The sequence below is a fragment of the Babylonia areolata genome, chromosome 5 (genome assembly GCF_041734735.1).
Source record: "Babylonia areolata isolate BAREFJ2019XMU chromosome 5, ASM4173473v1, whole genome shotgun sequence".
In the NCBI taxonomy this organism is placed as follows: domain Eukaryota; kingdom Metazoa; phylum Mollusca; class Gastropoda; order Neogastropoda; family Buccinidae; genus Babylonia; species Babylonia areolata.
In genome coordinates, this window is record NC_134880.1 from 47,574,049 (window position 1) to 47,588,036 (window position 13,988).

A 13,988-nucleotide genomic window follows, 5' to 3' on the forward strand; every position below is an offset into this window, starting at 1 on the left:
TCGAATCACGGCTCAGCCGCCGATATTTTCTCCCCCTCCACAAGACCTTGAGTGGTGGTCTGGACGCTAGTCATTCATATGAGACGATAAACAGAGGTCCCGTGTGCAGCATGCACTTAGCGCACGTAAAAGAACCCACGGCAACAAAAGGGTTGTTCCTGGAAAAATTCTGTAGAAAAATCCACTTCGATAGGAAAAACAAATAAAAGTGCACGTAGGAAAAAAATACAGAAAATGGGTGGCGCTGTAATGTAGCGATGCGCTCTCCCTGGGGAGAGCAGCCCGAATTTCACATTCAGAAATCTGTGATGAAAAGAAATACAAATACAAAACAAATGTGATAGGTGTGAACAAAACAATGCTTCCCTGTTAACGTGTTGGCACTGTCCTGTGTGTGATCTAAATCCAGTTTGTTAATATGTCGGCAATGTCCGAAAGCTGAACTAAATTCCTTTTTTTTAAACATTTGTTGTTGGGTTTTTTTAATTGGTAATGTGCGAGATCTGAGCTGAAACCTTTTTGTTTTTGTTAACATGTGCATGATCGAAACACAAACTTCCTGTGTGCTGGCAACTGTCCCGAGATCTGAACTATATAGCATTCGTGTTAACTCTCTCCATACGAACGGCGAAAGAGAAGATTAACAGCGTTTCACCCCAATTACCACCATCAAAATATTGGAAGCGGAAGGCTCTCATACTGAAGAGGTGAATGTTGACAAAGAATACCACAATTCTGACGACGGAAGCTAAAGGTTGAGTCATTCAGACACCCACTGGACATCCGAGGGGTCTGTGTAGAGGAGAAGAGAGGACTGGCCGTACTGAGTGAGTTAAAGTGTTGGCAATATCAACTGTTCCCTCCAGTTTGTCATAAGCCAAACTAAAGTGATTTTGGACAAGACGTACATAACGGAAAGTGTCAAACAATGATATTCATATGGCTGGTCTCTGTCGCAGAAAGTGATTCGAAACTGACCAACAACACTTCCGTGACACAGACGATCAAATTTGCAAAATGCCTCCACTCAATCTGTAGCCCATCAAAAAAAGTATATCGAATGCGTTCATAACCATCATGAATGTAACTATCATAATAGAACGATATCAATTTCAGAACCGATGTGATCTGGCATAACCAATCACTCAATGGAAAAGAGTCAATCAATGAGACTCGGGTCAAAAGATGGATCATAACACACACACACACACACACACACACACACACACACACACACACACACACACACACACACACACACACTTATTTATATATATATATATATATATATATATATATATATATATATATATATATAGTGTAAATATGTATATATATATATATACATACATATATATATATATATATATATATATATATATATATATATATATATATGTGTGTGTGTGTGTGTGTGTGTGTGTGTGTAAATATGTATATACATATATATATATATATATATATATATATATATATATATATATATATATATATATGTGTGTGTGTGTGTGTGTGTGTGTGTGTGTGTGTGTGTGTGTGTGTAAATATATATACAAAGAGAGACAGACAGACAGACAGACAGAGACAGAGACGAAGACAAAGAGACTCAGAGAGATAGAGAGACAGAGAAATGTTATGCCACCACGTTAATGAGAAAGGATGAAGATGATAAAACAAAACTATTGATTCTTATTTATTTCATGCAGCCAACTAGAACGGGCCAAAATACGGTGAATGGGGTTGGGGGCGTGGGAAGGCGAGGGGGTGAAGGGGTGAGGGGGGCGGCGATGGAACTCAGGTACACATGAAATGAGCACACTTTAGAAATGATAATAAAAAAAAAAAATGATAATAATAATAATAATAATAATAATAATAATAATAATAATGATGATAATAATAATAATGATAATAATAATAATAATAATAATAATAATAATAATAATATCGTTTATTTTCAGTCTAACATCATCATCTTAGATGAGCAGACTATGAACGAAAACGAAATGTGCACAGCCAAGAATTGATAGCAAAAAAACATCAACAACAACAAACCCCCCCCCCCCCCCCCCCTAAATCAGCCATAAGAGATCAACCAATCTAGTAACGAGAAATTCAAATCAACATGTTGTTATTTTGTTGTTGTTTTCTCCAAGCCCTCTGGAACGAGCAACAACAACAACAACAACAACAAGAAAAAAAAGGGAAAGAATCAAATATTTATCGGGTTATTAGCTAAATGTACGGAATAAAAACACAATACTAAAATGGCAGAAAAGAATATACCAATGGTAAAAGGACCGGAAACGAACGGAAAATAGCAATAACACTTTAATATCTCTCTCTCTCTCTCTCTCTCTCTCTCTCTCTGTATATATATATATATATATATATATATATATATATATATATGTGTGTGTGTGTGTGTGTGTGTGTGTGTGTGTGTGTGTGTGTGTGTGTGTGTGTGTGTGTGTGTGAAGGAAAACAGTGGAACAGACTGCGTGAATGATTAATTATTGCCTGTATATCTTGGAGTCTCAGTTATTAGCGCAAAACGGAAAACAAAAAAGAAGAAAAGAAAAAGAAAAAAGAACGTGACTGTCATTAACACACAAAAAAACGCTGGTGTGTTACATTCTATTTGTAAAATTAACTATGTTTATTTATTTGTTAGCATATCTATTTACTTAATCATTAATCATTGAGTGATTACTTAATTTGTTTGCTTGCCTATCTAGCAGTCCATGTATTCATGGATGCCTATATGCAGGTTTGAAGATACCCATCCATCTGTCTTTCGACCTCTACATATTGTTAATTCAATAGTTATGGAATGCAATGATATAAATAGATATATGAGTACACACACACACACACACACACAGAGATATATATATATATATATATATATATATATATATATATATATATATATATATATATAGAGAGAGAGAGAGAGAGAGAGAGAGATAGAAGAGAGAGACAGAGACAGAGAGATGTGCGTGTGTGTGTGCTATCGTGTATCGGTAATATTCCGACAATAAAAGTTACGGAGAAAGAAACATCACGCGTACGCGCACACCAACAGCCCCCCACCTCCTCTCCCTACCCCCTCCACCCCCACCACACGCTTACACACACGCACACACGCATGCACGCACGCACGCACGCACGCACACAGACAGACAGACACACACACAGACAGACACACACACACACACACACACACACACACACACACACACACACACACACACACACACACACACACACACACACACACACACACACACACACACACATCTTGAACCCATTTCAGAATAAAACACGTGTGAAAAGAAAATGTAGTCGTAATGCAGAGAATAATGCTTTTCTGGTTTACAAAAAAAAAAAAGTACTGAAACACACTTTGTATCTCATGCAACATTTTAGCATAAATGCCCTGCCTTCTCCCTTCCAAACATTTCTAGCTTTGGTCATCTTTCAACGGAAACAGTTCCCTGATCACGAGTCTTCGCAAGAGCAAATTGAGCAAAATTCATATTTCACATGAAGTCATATTCTTCTTGAAGTTTCACAACAACCCACCAAAAACTTCACCCGAAATAGTTTTCACGTGTTTCTACCTGTTACATTGTTTTTTTTATACTTCTTTTCTCCGATAATATTGTAACAGTCGTGTTGCATCCCGCATACAGTTTTATCACGTGTTTTTAGAAGTTAGCCTTCAGCCTACAGCTGTGTCATATTCGTTGAACATTGCTTCAATATGAGTCAATATTTTCCACTCTTCCATTCTATGTGAAGTAACTTCGGCGTAGTCTTTTTGTTGTTGCTAATGTTATCGTTGATGTTGTTATTGTTGTTTTCGCTTCAAGATCATTCGCAGAACATTCTCTTGACAGCTTACTGAACACGTTCACATTCCACGTGTAATATAGACAAGGTGCAGTTATGTTTCAACTAAAAAAAACACACACATAAAACACAATCGTGGTTTACCTGAAGTACAGGTAAGTATATTGACGTGTGCCCTGAGATAATTCTCAGCACAGCTGTTTCATTTCAAACGAAGTTTTCTTGCATTTGCAATGAATGTTCCTTCTCTCATGATTCATATTGACCAGATTTTGTCCACTGATCCAGTCCCTTAGGGCCCCCCTCACAACCCTTACCCAAACAGCCCCAACGACCCTCCAGTGGGTGCCTGCACATGTAGGCATCCCAGGCAACGAGCGTGCAGACCACCTTGCTAAGGAAGGAAGCCAGCTTACACAGCCAACCATTCCTGCCACGTATGAGGAAGCAAAAAACTCTCCTCCCCAGCAGATTCCGAAGAGGCTGGGTCATCCTGAACGGAGCCTACCAGGCACACCAGGATCCCATCAGGACACTGGAGAGGAGACACCAGACTACCATCTACTGCCTTCGCACAGGACACTGCGGCCTCCGAGCACACCTGAAGATTGCGGCCAGGCTGACCAGACCCCATCCCATATTCTCCAAGACTGCTCCTTGTATGAGAAGATGCGGCAGCAGTCCTGGCCTGAGGGTGCTGACCTCAACACCAAGCTCTGGGGGACGGCAGCCGATCTTCACCGGACGTCCGAGTTTGTGGCATCCCTCGGACATCGACCCTGACCGCGTAGCTGTCGAACGCAAAAGAAAAAAAAGAAAGAAGACCAGATTTGGTTTTCTCTTTCCACGGCTGATTTTTTCACTTTTGTATTTCACCTCAGAGTCTTCCACGAGTCTCGTTGGAAAGCTAGTTCCCCGCATCCCAAAGTAGCTGTAAGGATTGTTCCGTGATCCAGTGCTGGCTTAGAAGTGGCTGAACTGTGGAGTGATGGCCTAGAGGTAACGCGTCCGCCTAGGAAGCAAGAGAATCTGAGCGCGCTGGTTCGAATCACGGCTCAGCCGCCGATATTTTCTCCCCCTCCACTAGACCCTGAGTGGTGGTCTGGACGCTAGTCATTCGGATGAGACGATAAACCGAGGTCCCGTGTGCAGCATGCACTTAGCGCACGTAAAAGGACCCACGGCAAAAAAAAGGGTTGTTTCTGACAAAATTCTGTAGAAAAATCCACTTCAATAGGAAGAACAAGTAAAACTGCACGCAGGAAAAAATACAAAAAAATGGGTGGCGCTGTTGTGTAGCGACGCGCTCTCCCTGGGGAGAGCAGCCCGAATTTCACACAGAGAAATCTATTGTGATAAAATGAAAATGAAAATGAAAACTTCGAAAATTGACGATTCACGTTCAGGAGTGCTTGTTGGCGGCAAAGTTCAGTCATATATCGCGCCTAAACTATTGACATCAGCTTCATGTTTCAGAGAAATCAAGCTTTACATGGGATTATCTTTCATTATCATTCCACATGCATAACAAATAGAGATCAATAGCCGGTCTCAATTGTTTTGTTTTTTTAATTTTTTTTTATGAACTTTGCTGAACCAGTGTCATTGTGACCCTGTAAACGTTCTTCCATCCAACCAGCGTTTCATCATAAAAAGACAACTCTTCTATTTGTAAACATCGTGTTCAATCATTCTGATGGTGATTCTGGCATGTTTAGTGTCCAGCCTTTTTTTCCCTCCACATTTCATCCCGGAATGCTTTTAAGAAGAAAAACCGGTATAATGTTTGTTTCATCTTAAAGTTGATATTCAAATGTACACTTTTCTACGGAAGTGAAGTGATATGTGGTAACCCACGAAAACGGAGTATGGCAGGGTAACAAAAACGGTCATGCACTTACAAGCCCACTCGTGTACATACGAGTGAACGTGGGAGTTGCAGCCGACGAACGACGAAGAAGAAGAATATCTTTGCAAAGTCAAGGCGTGGTTTGTTTCATCCAAAAGTGGATATTCAAATGTAAAATTTTCTACGGAAGTGAAATGATATGTGGCAACTGATTAGTGCAAAGTCAAGACGTAGTTTGCGTCATCCTGAAGTGGATATTCAAAATGTAAAATGTTCTACTGGAATGAAGTCATTTGTGATGACTGACTGATGCAAAGTGATGACGTTGACAGTAAACAGTGCAGGCAGACTGGGTCCAAGCAACAACTGTGTCGCTCGTGCATTGATCAGCACTGATGCATATTGAATCATCGAGGTGGGCATGTCGTTGCAACATCTCAGGTTTATGTTTGAATAGACACCGTTACCTTCCAAGAACTTGATTATTTTCGACATGGGCATTGTTAACAGTTCTCCGTTTCGATCCAGATACAACACAAAGATGTTCCCGCCAGAATGTCCTAGCATCCTGTTGTTATGGACAACAGTGCTGTGTGACCTTCAGAACTCAGAAGACATGTCCACGGTGTTGTGTGACCTTCAATACTCAGAGGACACGTTTAAAGTGCTGTGTGACCTTCAGTACTCAGAGGACACGTTGTAATGGTGTCCACAGTGCAGTAGTGACCTTCAGTACTCAGAGGACACGTTGTAATGGTGTCCACAGTGCAGTAGTGACCTTCAGTACTCAGAGGACACGTTGTAATGGTGTCCACAGTGAAGTAGTGACCTTCAGTACTCAGAGGACACGCGCACAAAGTTGTTGATGTTGGCCCTGTCAGGCAGCAGTTGCTCCCTACCGATAGAGTTGAGGGACATCCTGGAGCACTCCGTGGACACGTCGGAGCCCCCGCCGCTGGCGCTGCCAGACAGGAAGACGCCCAACGTGTAGCCGCCGGCCGCGGGCAGCTGGGGGAGGCGGGAGGAGAAGGGGGAGGGGGCGGAGGACTGGTACAGGAGGCCGCCAGGACTCTCGCTGTTGCGCGTGCTGAGGGAGCGCGTGGGCCTCTCACCGCGGACAGACCCCGACGACTCCGAGCTGCGAGGGTTGCTGCGGTGAGTGTACAGGAGCGCCGTGCGATGCTTGCCCACGTGACTTCCCGCCCCTCGTCGCTTCCGCCACTGGTGTTGCAGACAGTAGCAGCAGAGAATGAACTCTCGTTTGAACTGAATGGTAAACGTGCCTGAAAGCAGAGAGCAGAGAAAGCAGCCAGTCTTTTTAGTAGGCAGAGGCATTTTGGTGTTGGGGGTTGCTGTCTTGTCTTGACTTTTTAAGGCTTCTTTCTCTCTTGTGGGTGCGCTCTTCTGTTCTGTCCGTTCAACTTCCCTCGGACAAGACTCGTCAGCGTTCTATATTCGCAGATGAAACACCGCTGTCATTTTTTTCCCCCTGTTTCTTTAAGCCTTTCGTCGTATACAGCCATTTTTTTTTTCTACATTCATTATTAATTTCCGCTTTAGTATTGCGACATTTACTGTGTCATCATAGCGAGATTTGAACGGGGAAAAAAAAACAAAAACATTGCAGACTTCACCAATGGCAATTTCCTTGTCTTTTAGATTTTGATAGTTGTTTAGGTTTGCGCAGAGTCGTTTTTATAGACTTTTCTGTGTGCATAGAACCTCTCAAGTTTTGCTGTTCTACCATTAGAATATCTTCCATTTCGTCCATTTTTGTCAGACTGGTTGATTGATTAGTTGCTAGAATAGGTAAACTGAACTAATGGTACCAGCAGAATCCTTCGTTTTCATTGAATCTTTTTTTAATGACGGAATATCTATTGATTGATGGATTGATTATAAACTATGCTTTTGTGATTTATGCGGAAATCCTTTGATATGTTGTATGATTTTAGATTATAGAGGAAAAAGAAACTGGGCTTCAAACATAGGACGTTGTGTATGTGAATTGGGATTTGGATATGTATAGAAATATTAAAGAGTCGGTAATGAGAATGTGTTTTTGAAATATTTTCTTCGACGTTTAATACACTGTAGATGGCAAAACTGAGAAAGTCATATACAATCAAGTGATCGATTCAGTTCCTGCAGAGCGTATACTTAAGAATCATCTTTTGCCTAACATTGACAGACACTTACGATTCATATCAACAAGATCTAGATATGGCATTTCTGAAATCAATATGCACAGGGGTAACTACAAAAAACGTCAATCATTCAGAGGAGCTGTGTCCTTTGTGCAAGGAGCCAACTGAAGATGAAGTTCATTTTGTTCTGAAGTGTCCTGTATTGCATGATATTCGCGTAAAATTTATTTCGTAGAAATATTATGAACGCCCTTGTTTGCTTGAATTGTGTTTATCGATGGCATCATCTGATGACAGTGTTATAAGGAAACTCGCATTGTACTTATATAAAGTTTTTAAGTTAAAGAGAACTGGTATTGTCTCAAGTTCTATAATTAATTGTGTAACCAGTTGAATGCCGATTGCCGGTTGCGGTGACATCTACATATCTTCTTATCGCTTCTCATCGATAAGGTGCTATGGCCTTAAAGAATAAATCATAATCTGCGTCTGCGTCTGCGTCTCTCTCTCTCTCTCTCTCTCTCTCTCTCTCTCTCTCTCTCTGCCTCCCTCCCCCCGCCCCTCTTCTCTCTCATTCTGTACCTGTCGGTGTTCCCTCTACCTCTCTGTCTCTCTGTTTCTCTCTGTCTCTCTCTCTCTCTCTATTTCTCCCTCTCTCTCTCGCACTGTACACAAGTGTCAGGAGAGATATGTGTACGTGTGTGTGTGTGTGTGTGTGTGTGTGTGTGTGTGTGTGTGTGTGTGTGTGAGGGGAGGTGGGAGTGCAGGGGGAGGTGGGGTAGAGGATGAGGTATGTGAGTGTATGCATGCCTACACTGTGGGAGCAACAGGATATTGGAACGTGTATATATATATATATATATATATATATATATATATATATATATATATATATATATCTTTGTATGTACGTGTGTGGAGTTGGGGGTGGGAGATATGGGCGTATGTGTGTGTGCTTGTACAAGTAAGTGTTCATCTCTGTGAGTGTGTGTTTGTGTGTGTGTGTGTGTGCCGTGGAAGCTGCGATACGTAGACTAGAAATGAGTGTGTGGAGGAGGGGGTAGAGGAGGTGCAAGGTAATGTGTGTGTGTGTGTGTGTGTGTTGGAGCTCATGTACGTTTATATGTATTTGACTGTGCTTTCATATGTGCTTGTACAAGTAAGTGTTCATCCCTGTGAGTGTGTGTTTGTGTTTGTGTGTGTGTGTGTGCCGTGGAAGCTGCGATACTTAGACTAGAAATGAGTGTGTGGAGGAGGGGGGTAGAGGAGGTGCACGGTAATGCGTGTGTGTGTGTGTGTTGGAGCTCATGTACGTTTATATGTATTTGACTGTGCTTTCATATATGTGAAACTGCATGTCTGGTGCATTTCTGTTATGCATGTGTGGGTGTATGTGTGAATGTGTGTCTTCATTTTTTACATTTATTTGCTTATTTATCACCATTGTTGTCTTATTTATTTATTTATTTATGTTTTATTATTATCATTTTATTAGTATTACTAATATTATTACTACTACCTTTTTCTATATTATAATTATTAGTTATTTATTTATTTATTTATTTATTTATGCAAGCTTATCTATTATTTATTCCCCCGTTTTTTTTTGTTTTGTTTTTTGTTTTGTTTTTTTTTGTTTGGTTTTTTTTTTTTTTTTTTTTTTTGGTTTTTTGTGTGTGTGTGGTTGTGTTTTTTTTTTTTTTTTTTTTTTTTTCCCAAGGCCTGACTAAGCGCGTTGGGTTACGCTGCTGGTCAGGCATCTGCTTGGCAGATGTGGTGTAGCGTATATGGTTTTGTCCGAACGCAGTGACGCCTCCTTGAGCTACTGAAACTGAAACTCTCGCACACACACACACATATACACACAGAGTACACTACTGAGTGTAGACTGTGATTAGAAACTGGGACGGGAAAGAGGTGCTGATGGTTGTGGCACCTCTGTGATGGTGTTGATGGCGTGGGAGCCATTTGTCTGGAACCGGACCCATTATCATCATCCTGTGACAATTAAAAGAAAGGTGGACCACACAGCAAATGGGCGGTCGTTTGTTTGTGCGTGTGTGGGAGGGTGAGGTGGTGAATGAGTGTGTGTGTGTGTGTGTGTGTGTGTGTGTGTGTGTGTGTGTGTGTGTGTGTGTGTGTGTGTGTGTGTGTGTGTGTGACACTCACTTAATGACGATATCCCCTTAAATTTTTTAATCACCTTCACCTTCACCTATCTCATAAAACAGTGGAGGGTTGTCGGGGCATCGTTGATGATGTCCAGACCAGTTCTTTTCTTCGGTTTCCTCCCAATCTTATGGCTTTGTCAATTAAGGATTCGGTCATGCGCTCCCCTAAAAAAAACTCTAGAATGTCAGTCTCAAAACAAAAACAAAAAAATAAATAAAAAATAATAATAAAATAAAGCGACAACAACTCTAAAATCGTTTCTCAAACCGTAACTGGTGCTGGAGGTGTATCAGATACAAAGTGGCCCTCAAGAACACAACAGATGCAAGATTACGAGGCAGTGTCTGCTTTTTTCCAGTGCCCGATACACTCGTCGCTTGCGTGTTCGGGGACGTTCTGGTGTTCGGCGTTGCTGATGATGACTCCGTCTTCTTCTTCTTCTTCCGTGTTCGTGGACTGCAACTCCCACGTTCACTCGTATGTACATGAGTGGGCTTTTACGTGTATGACCGTTTTTACCCCTCCGTCAACATCTAAGAGGGAGATGCTCAAGTTTTGTTGTTTTTATTTCTTTACAGTTGTTGCTGTTTTTTTGTTGTAGCTTTTTTTGTTTATATATATATATATGTGTGTGTGTGTGTGTGTGTGTGTGTGTGTGTGTGTGTGTGTGTGTGTGTGTGTGTGTACTAAGATGTATATATATATATATATATATATATATATATATATATATGTATACATACATATCTATCTGTATGTCTCTCTCTCTCTCTCTCTCTCTCTCTCTCTCTCTCTCTCTCTCTCTCTCTCTCTATATATATATATATATATATATATATATATATATATATATATATATAAGCAACAGTAGACTTTTCACGTCTTAGAACTTGTATTCTTAAAAGCAGCAAAGGTATATATATATATATATATATATATATATATATATATACCTTTGTCAGATCTCTGCACGTCTTGGTTCTCGAACGTCTTAGTTCTTGTTAATGAGGTAAGTTGTTCTTGTTTTTGGTCGTGTCCTTTCTGATGAACGTAGGACGGTTTTCATTTTCATCATGTACTGATTGTGGTTGTCGTTGATGACGTGACTGCCTGCTGATACCATGAACCTACTTGATTGCTGGCCGTGATTAACCAACTTGATTGCTAGCTGTTATTACGTGGCTGCTGGTTGTTATTAACTTACGTAATTTGCTGGTTGTTATTAACCTACGTGATTGCTGGTTGTCATTATTAGCCTAATTGATTGCTTGTTGGTGTTAACCTACTTGATTGCTGATTGTTATTAACCTACGTGATTGCTGGTTGTTATTAACCTACGTGATTGCTGGTTGTCATTATTAACCTAATTGATTGCTGGTTGATATTAACCTACTTGATTGCTGACTGTTATTAACCTACGTGATTGCTGGTTGTGATTTTGAACTTGAACCTAAATGATTGCTGGTTGTCACTATTAACTTACTTGATTGCTGGCTGACTTTCAATCTGAGGGTACCGGGTTCGACTCTCGGTGAAACCTGATGGGTAAAGTGTAGAGATTTTTTCCCCGATCTCCCAGGTCAACATATGTGCAGACCTGTCAGTGCCTGAACCCCCTTCGTGTGTATACGCACGCAGAAGATCAAATACGCATGTTAAAGATCCTGTAATCCATGTCAGCGTTCGGTGGGTTATGGGACCAAGAACATACCCAGCATGCACACCCCTGGAAAAAGGAGTATGGCTGCCTACATGGCGGAGTAAATAAACAAAACGGTCATGCACGTAAAATGTTACATGTTTGTAGTGTGTAGGTGTGCGTGCCTGAAGTCTGATTGAATGACACAGGAAACGAATGATGTTGCGCCCAATGGCAGCCGTCAGTCGGCTCTACCCAGGTAGGCAGCCTGTTGTGTAAATGACTCCGTGTGTGTAAAGCGCTTTGAGCTTGGTCTCCGACCGAGTGTAGGCGCTATATAAGTATCCGTATCAATGAATGTATCCAAAAACAAACAAACAAACAAACAAAAAACAAACAAACAAAACTACAGGTTGTATACATTACTGACTGATAACGAAACTGCGGGTTGTATACATTGTTGACTGATAACGAAACTACGGGTTGTATACATTAATGACTGATAACGAAACCACGGGTTGTATAATTATTACTTTTTAGTTTTCTTCTTCTTCTTCGTTTTTTATTTTTATTTTATTTTATTTTTTACATAATTTCTTTGTATGTTGATTAATGATATTATACTGACAATGTATTTACGTTTCGAAATCGTTTATGACTGTGTTGTGGAGGTTCTGTCCGACGGACAGTTGCAGTTCAAGAACGCTGTGTCTGGCACTTAGCCACACACAATCAATGGCATGACAGGGAGACCATGTCGCCGACGAAGCCACACACAGCGCGAGTGTTTATCTCGACAGGAAATCACACGTCAGGCGCACTCTGAAGTGAATAACAGTGTCGATTTTTGCAGTTATTGCTGCTTCGAAACAACAAGGCGTTTTAGAAAGTTCTTTCCTTCCTGTTTTCGAGATATTGAAAACATAATTTTGTTGGTAACAACGTGAACCACTGCTCACCAGCTATACTTTCTGAAGGTGCTTTTTTTTCTTTCTTTTTTTTTTCTTTTTTTTTTAAACAAGCTCTGGGTCACAGTAAATAACTACGCAATAGGTCAACAAGTAAAAATGCGAATTTCTGTAGATTCGTCTTTTTTTAGGCTCTACTACCAGTTAGGACGGGGTTTTACAAAACACGATTAATTTTCAATGTATCTATATTTTTCCTGTGTCACTTCCGTTTCATTACTCTGCTAAATCGTATACGATGTATACGGATCCGTTTATTATTGTGAATCCAGTGTTTATTTCGCAACTCATTTTGTGTGTGTGTGTGTGTGTGTGTGTGTGTGTGTGTGTGTGTGTGTGTGTGTGCGTGTGTGTGTGTGTGTGTGTGTGTGTAAGTGCGTGCGTGCGCGTGTGTGTGTGTGGCGGGGGGGCGGGGGGGGGGGGGGGGTATTTCTTTTCGGATGTACTAACTAGAAGGTCGAGACTGTCGATTAACACAACACAATCAAGAAAACTAAACGGCAATGAATTGCCACACGCATATATATATATATATATATATATATATATATATATATCAAATGATGATGCCGAAAAAAAAGTATCAACATTAGTTCCTCAAACACAACTAACCAAACAGGAAACGAAGATAGCGGAAAACAGCTAGCCAGCAAAGTAACTCACTAGCTAGTCTCACATCACACGATCCAGCAGATTACCAAGAAAAAAAAAAATCCACAACAACAGAGAGTTCTCTCCGACACAGGCAAGTCAGTGAACTGGGTTGCAGCAAAGTACCAGGCCAGGTGGGGGAGGGCGGGGGGCGGGGGGGGGGGGGGGGGTGAGGGGGTGGAAGGGGTGGGGGGGGGGCAACAGACATCAGCTCCTCTCTCAGTGGAGAAAAAGGCAATGCAATGTATCTCAGGGGAAGCTAACACCCCCCCGCGTCGTCATCGACATCCGCTCCATCACATGAGTCTGGCAGAACAGGAATTGGTGCTCCCGTACGAAGACCTGTTGTTGAGACCCAACTTGTATTTTAACCACAGGTTAAAGCGGCGTCTTTCGCGTCGAAACGCTGTCGTGAACATTCCTGAAAACAAAGTTGTCAACGATGACTGAACTGAACTGAACTGAACTGCGACTGTGTGAACCGTGTATATTTTGTTGACCCAGAAACCGATTTTCAGGATAAGAGAAAATGTTTGATCTTTCACTGACGGTTTTAACCCCCCCCCCCCTCCCCCACCACAACCCCTGCCCCTCCCCCCTCCAGTTGACCCGTCTGAATAAACGCTATAACTGCTGATAAATTTCAGATGATAAAACAATCATTGTATTTCTTGAGTAACAGGTCAAGGGAAACTTAAAATAGA

At 41.2% G+C, this 13,988-nt stretch overlaps 1 protein-coding gene across 1 annotated transcript in view; it reads right to left on the reverse strand.

Annotated features, from left to right (window-relative positions):
• Positions 1 to 6,538: 6,538 nt before the first annotated feature.
• The window catches only part of LOC143282300 (adipokinetic hormone/corazonin-related peptide receptor variant I-like), a 169,190-nt gene continuing 161,740 nt past the window's right edge, over positions 6,539 to 13,988 (reverse strand). The window contains exon 6 of the mRNA XM_076587900.1: positions 6,539 to 6,990. Within this exon, the coding sequence (XP_076444015.1) occupies positions 6,539 to 6,990 (452 nt within the window). The remainder of the gene's footprint in view (positions 6,991 to 13,988) is intronic.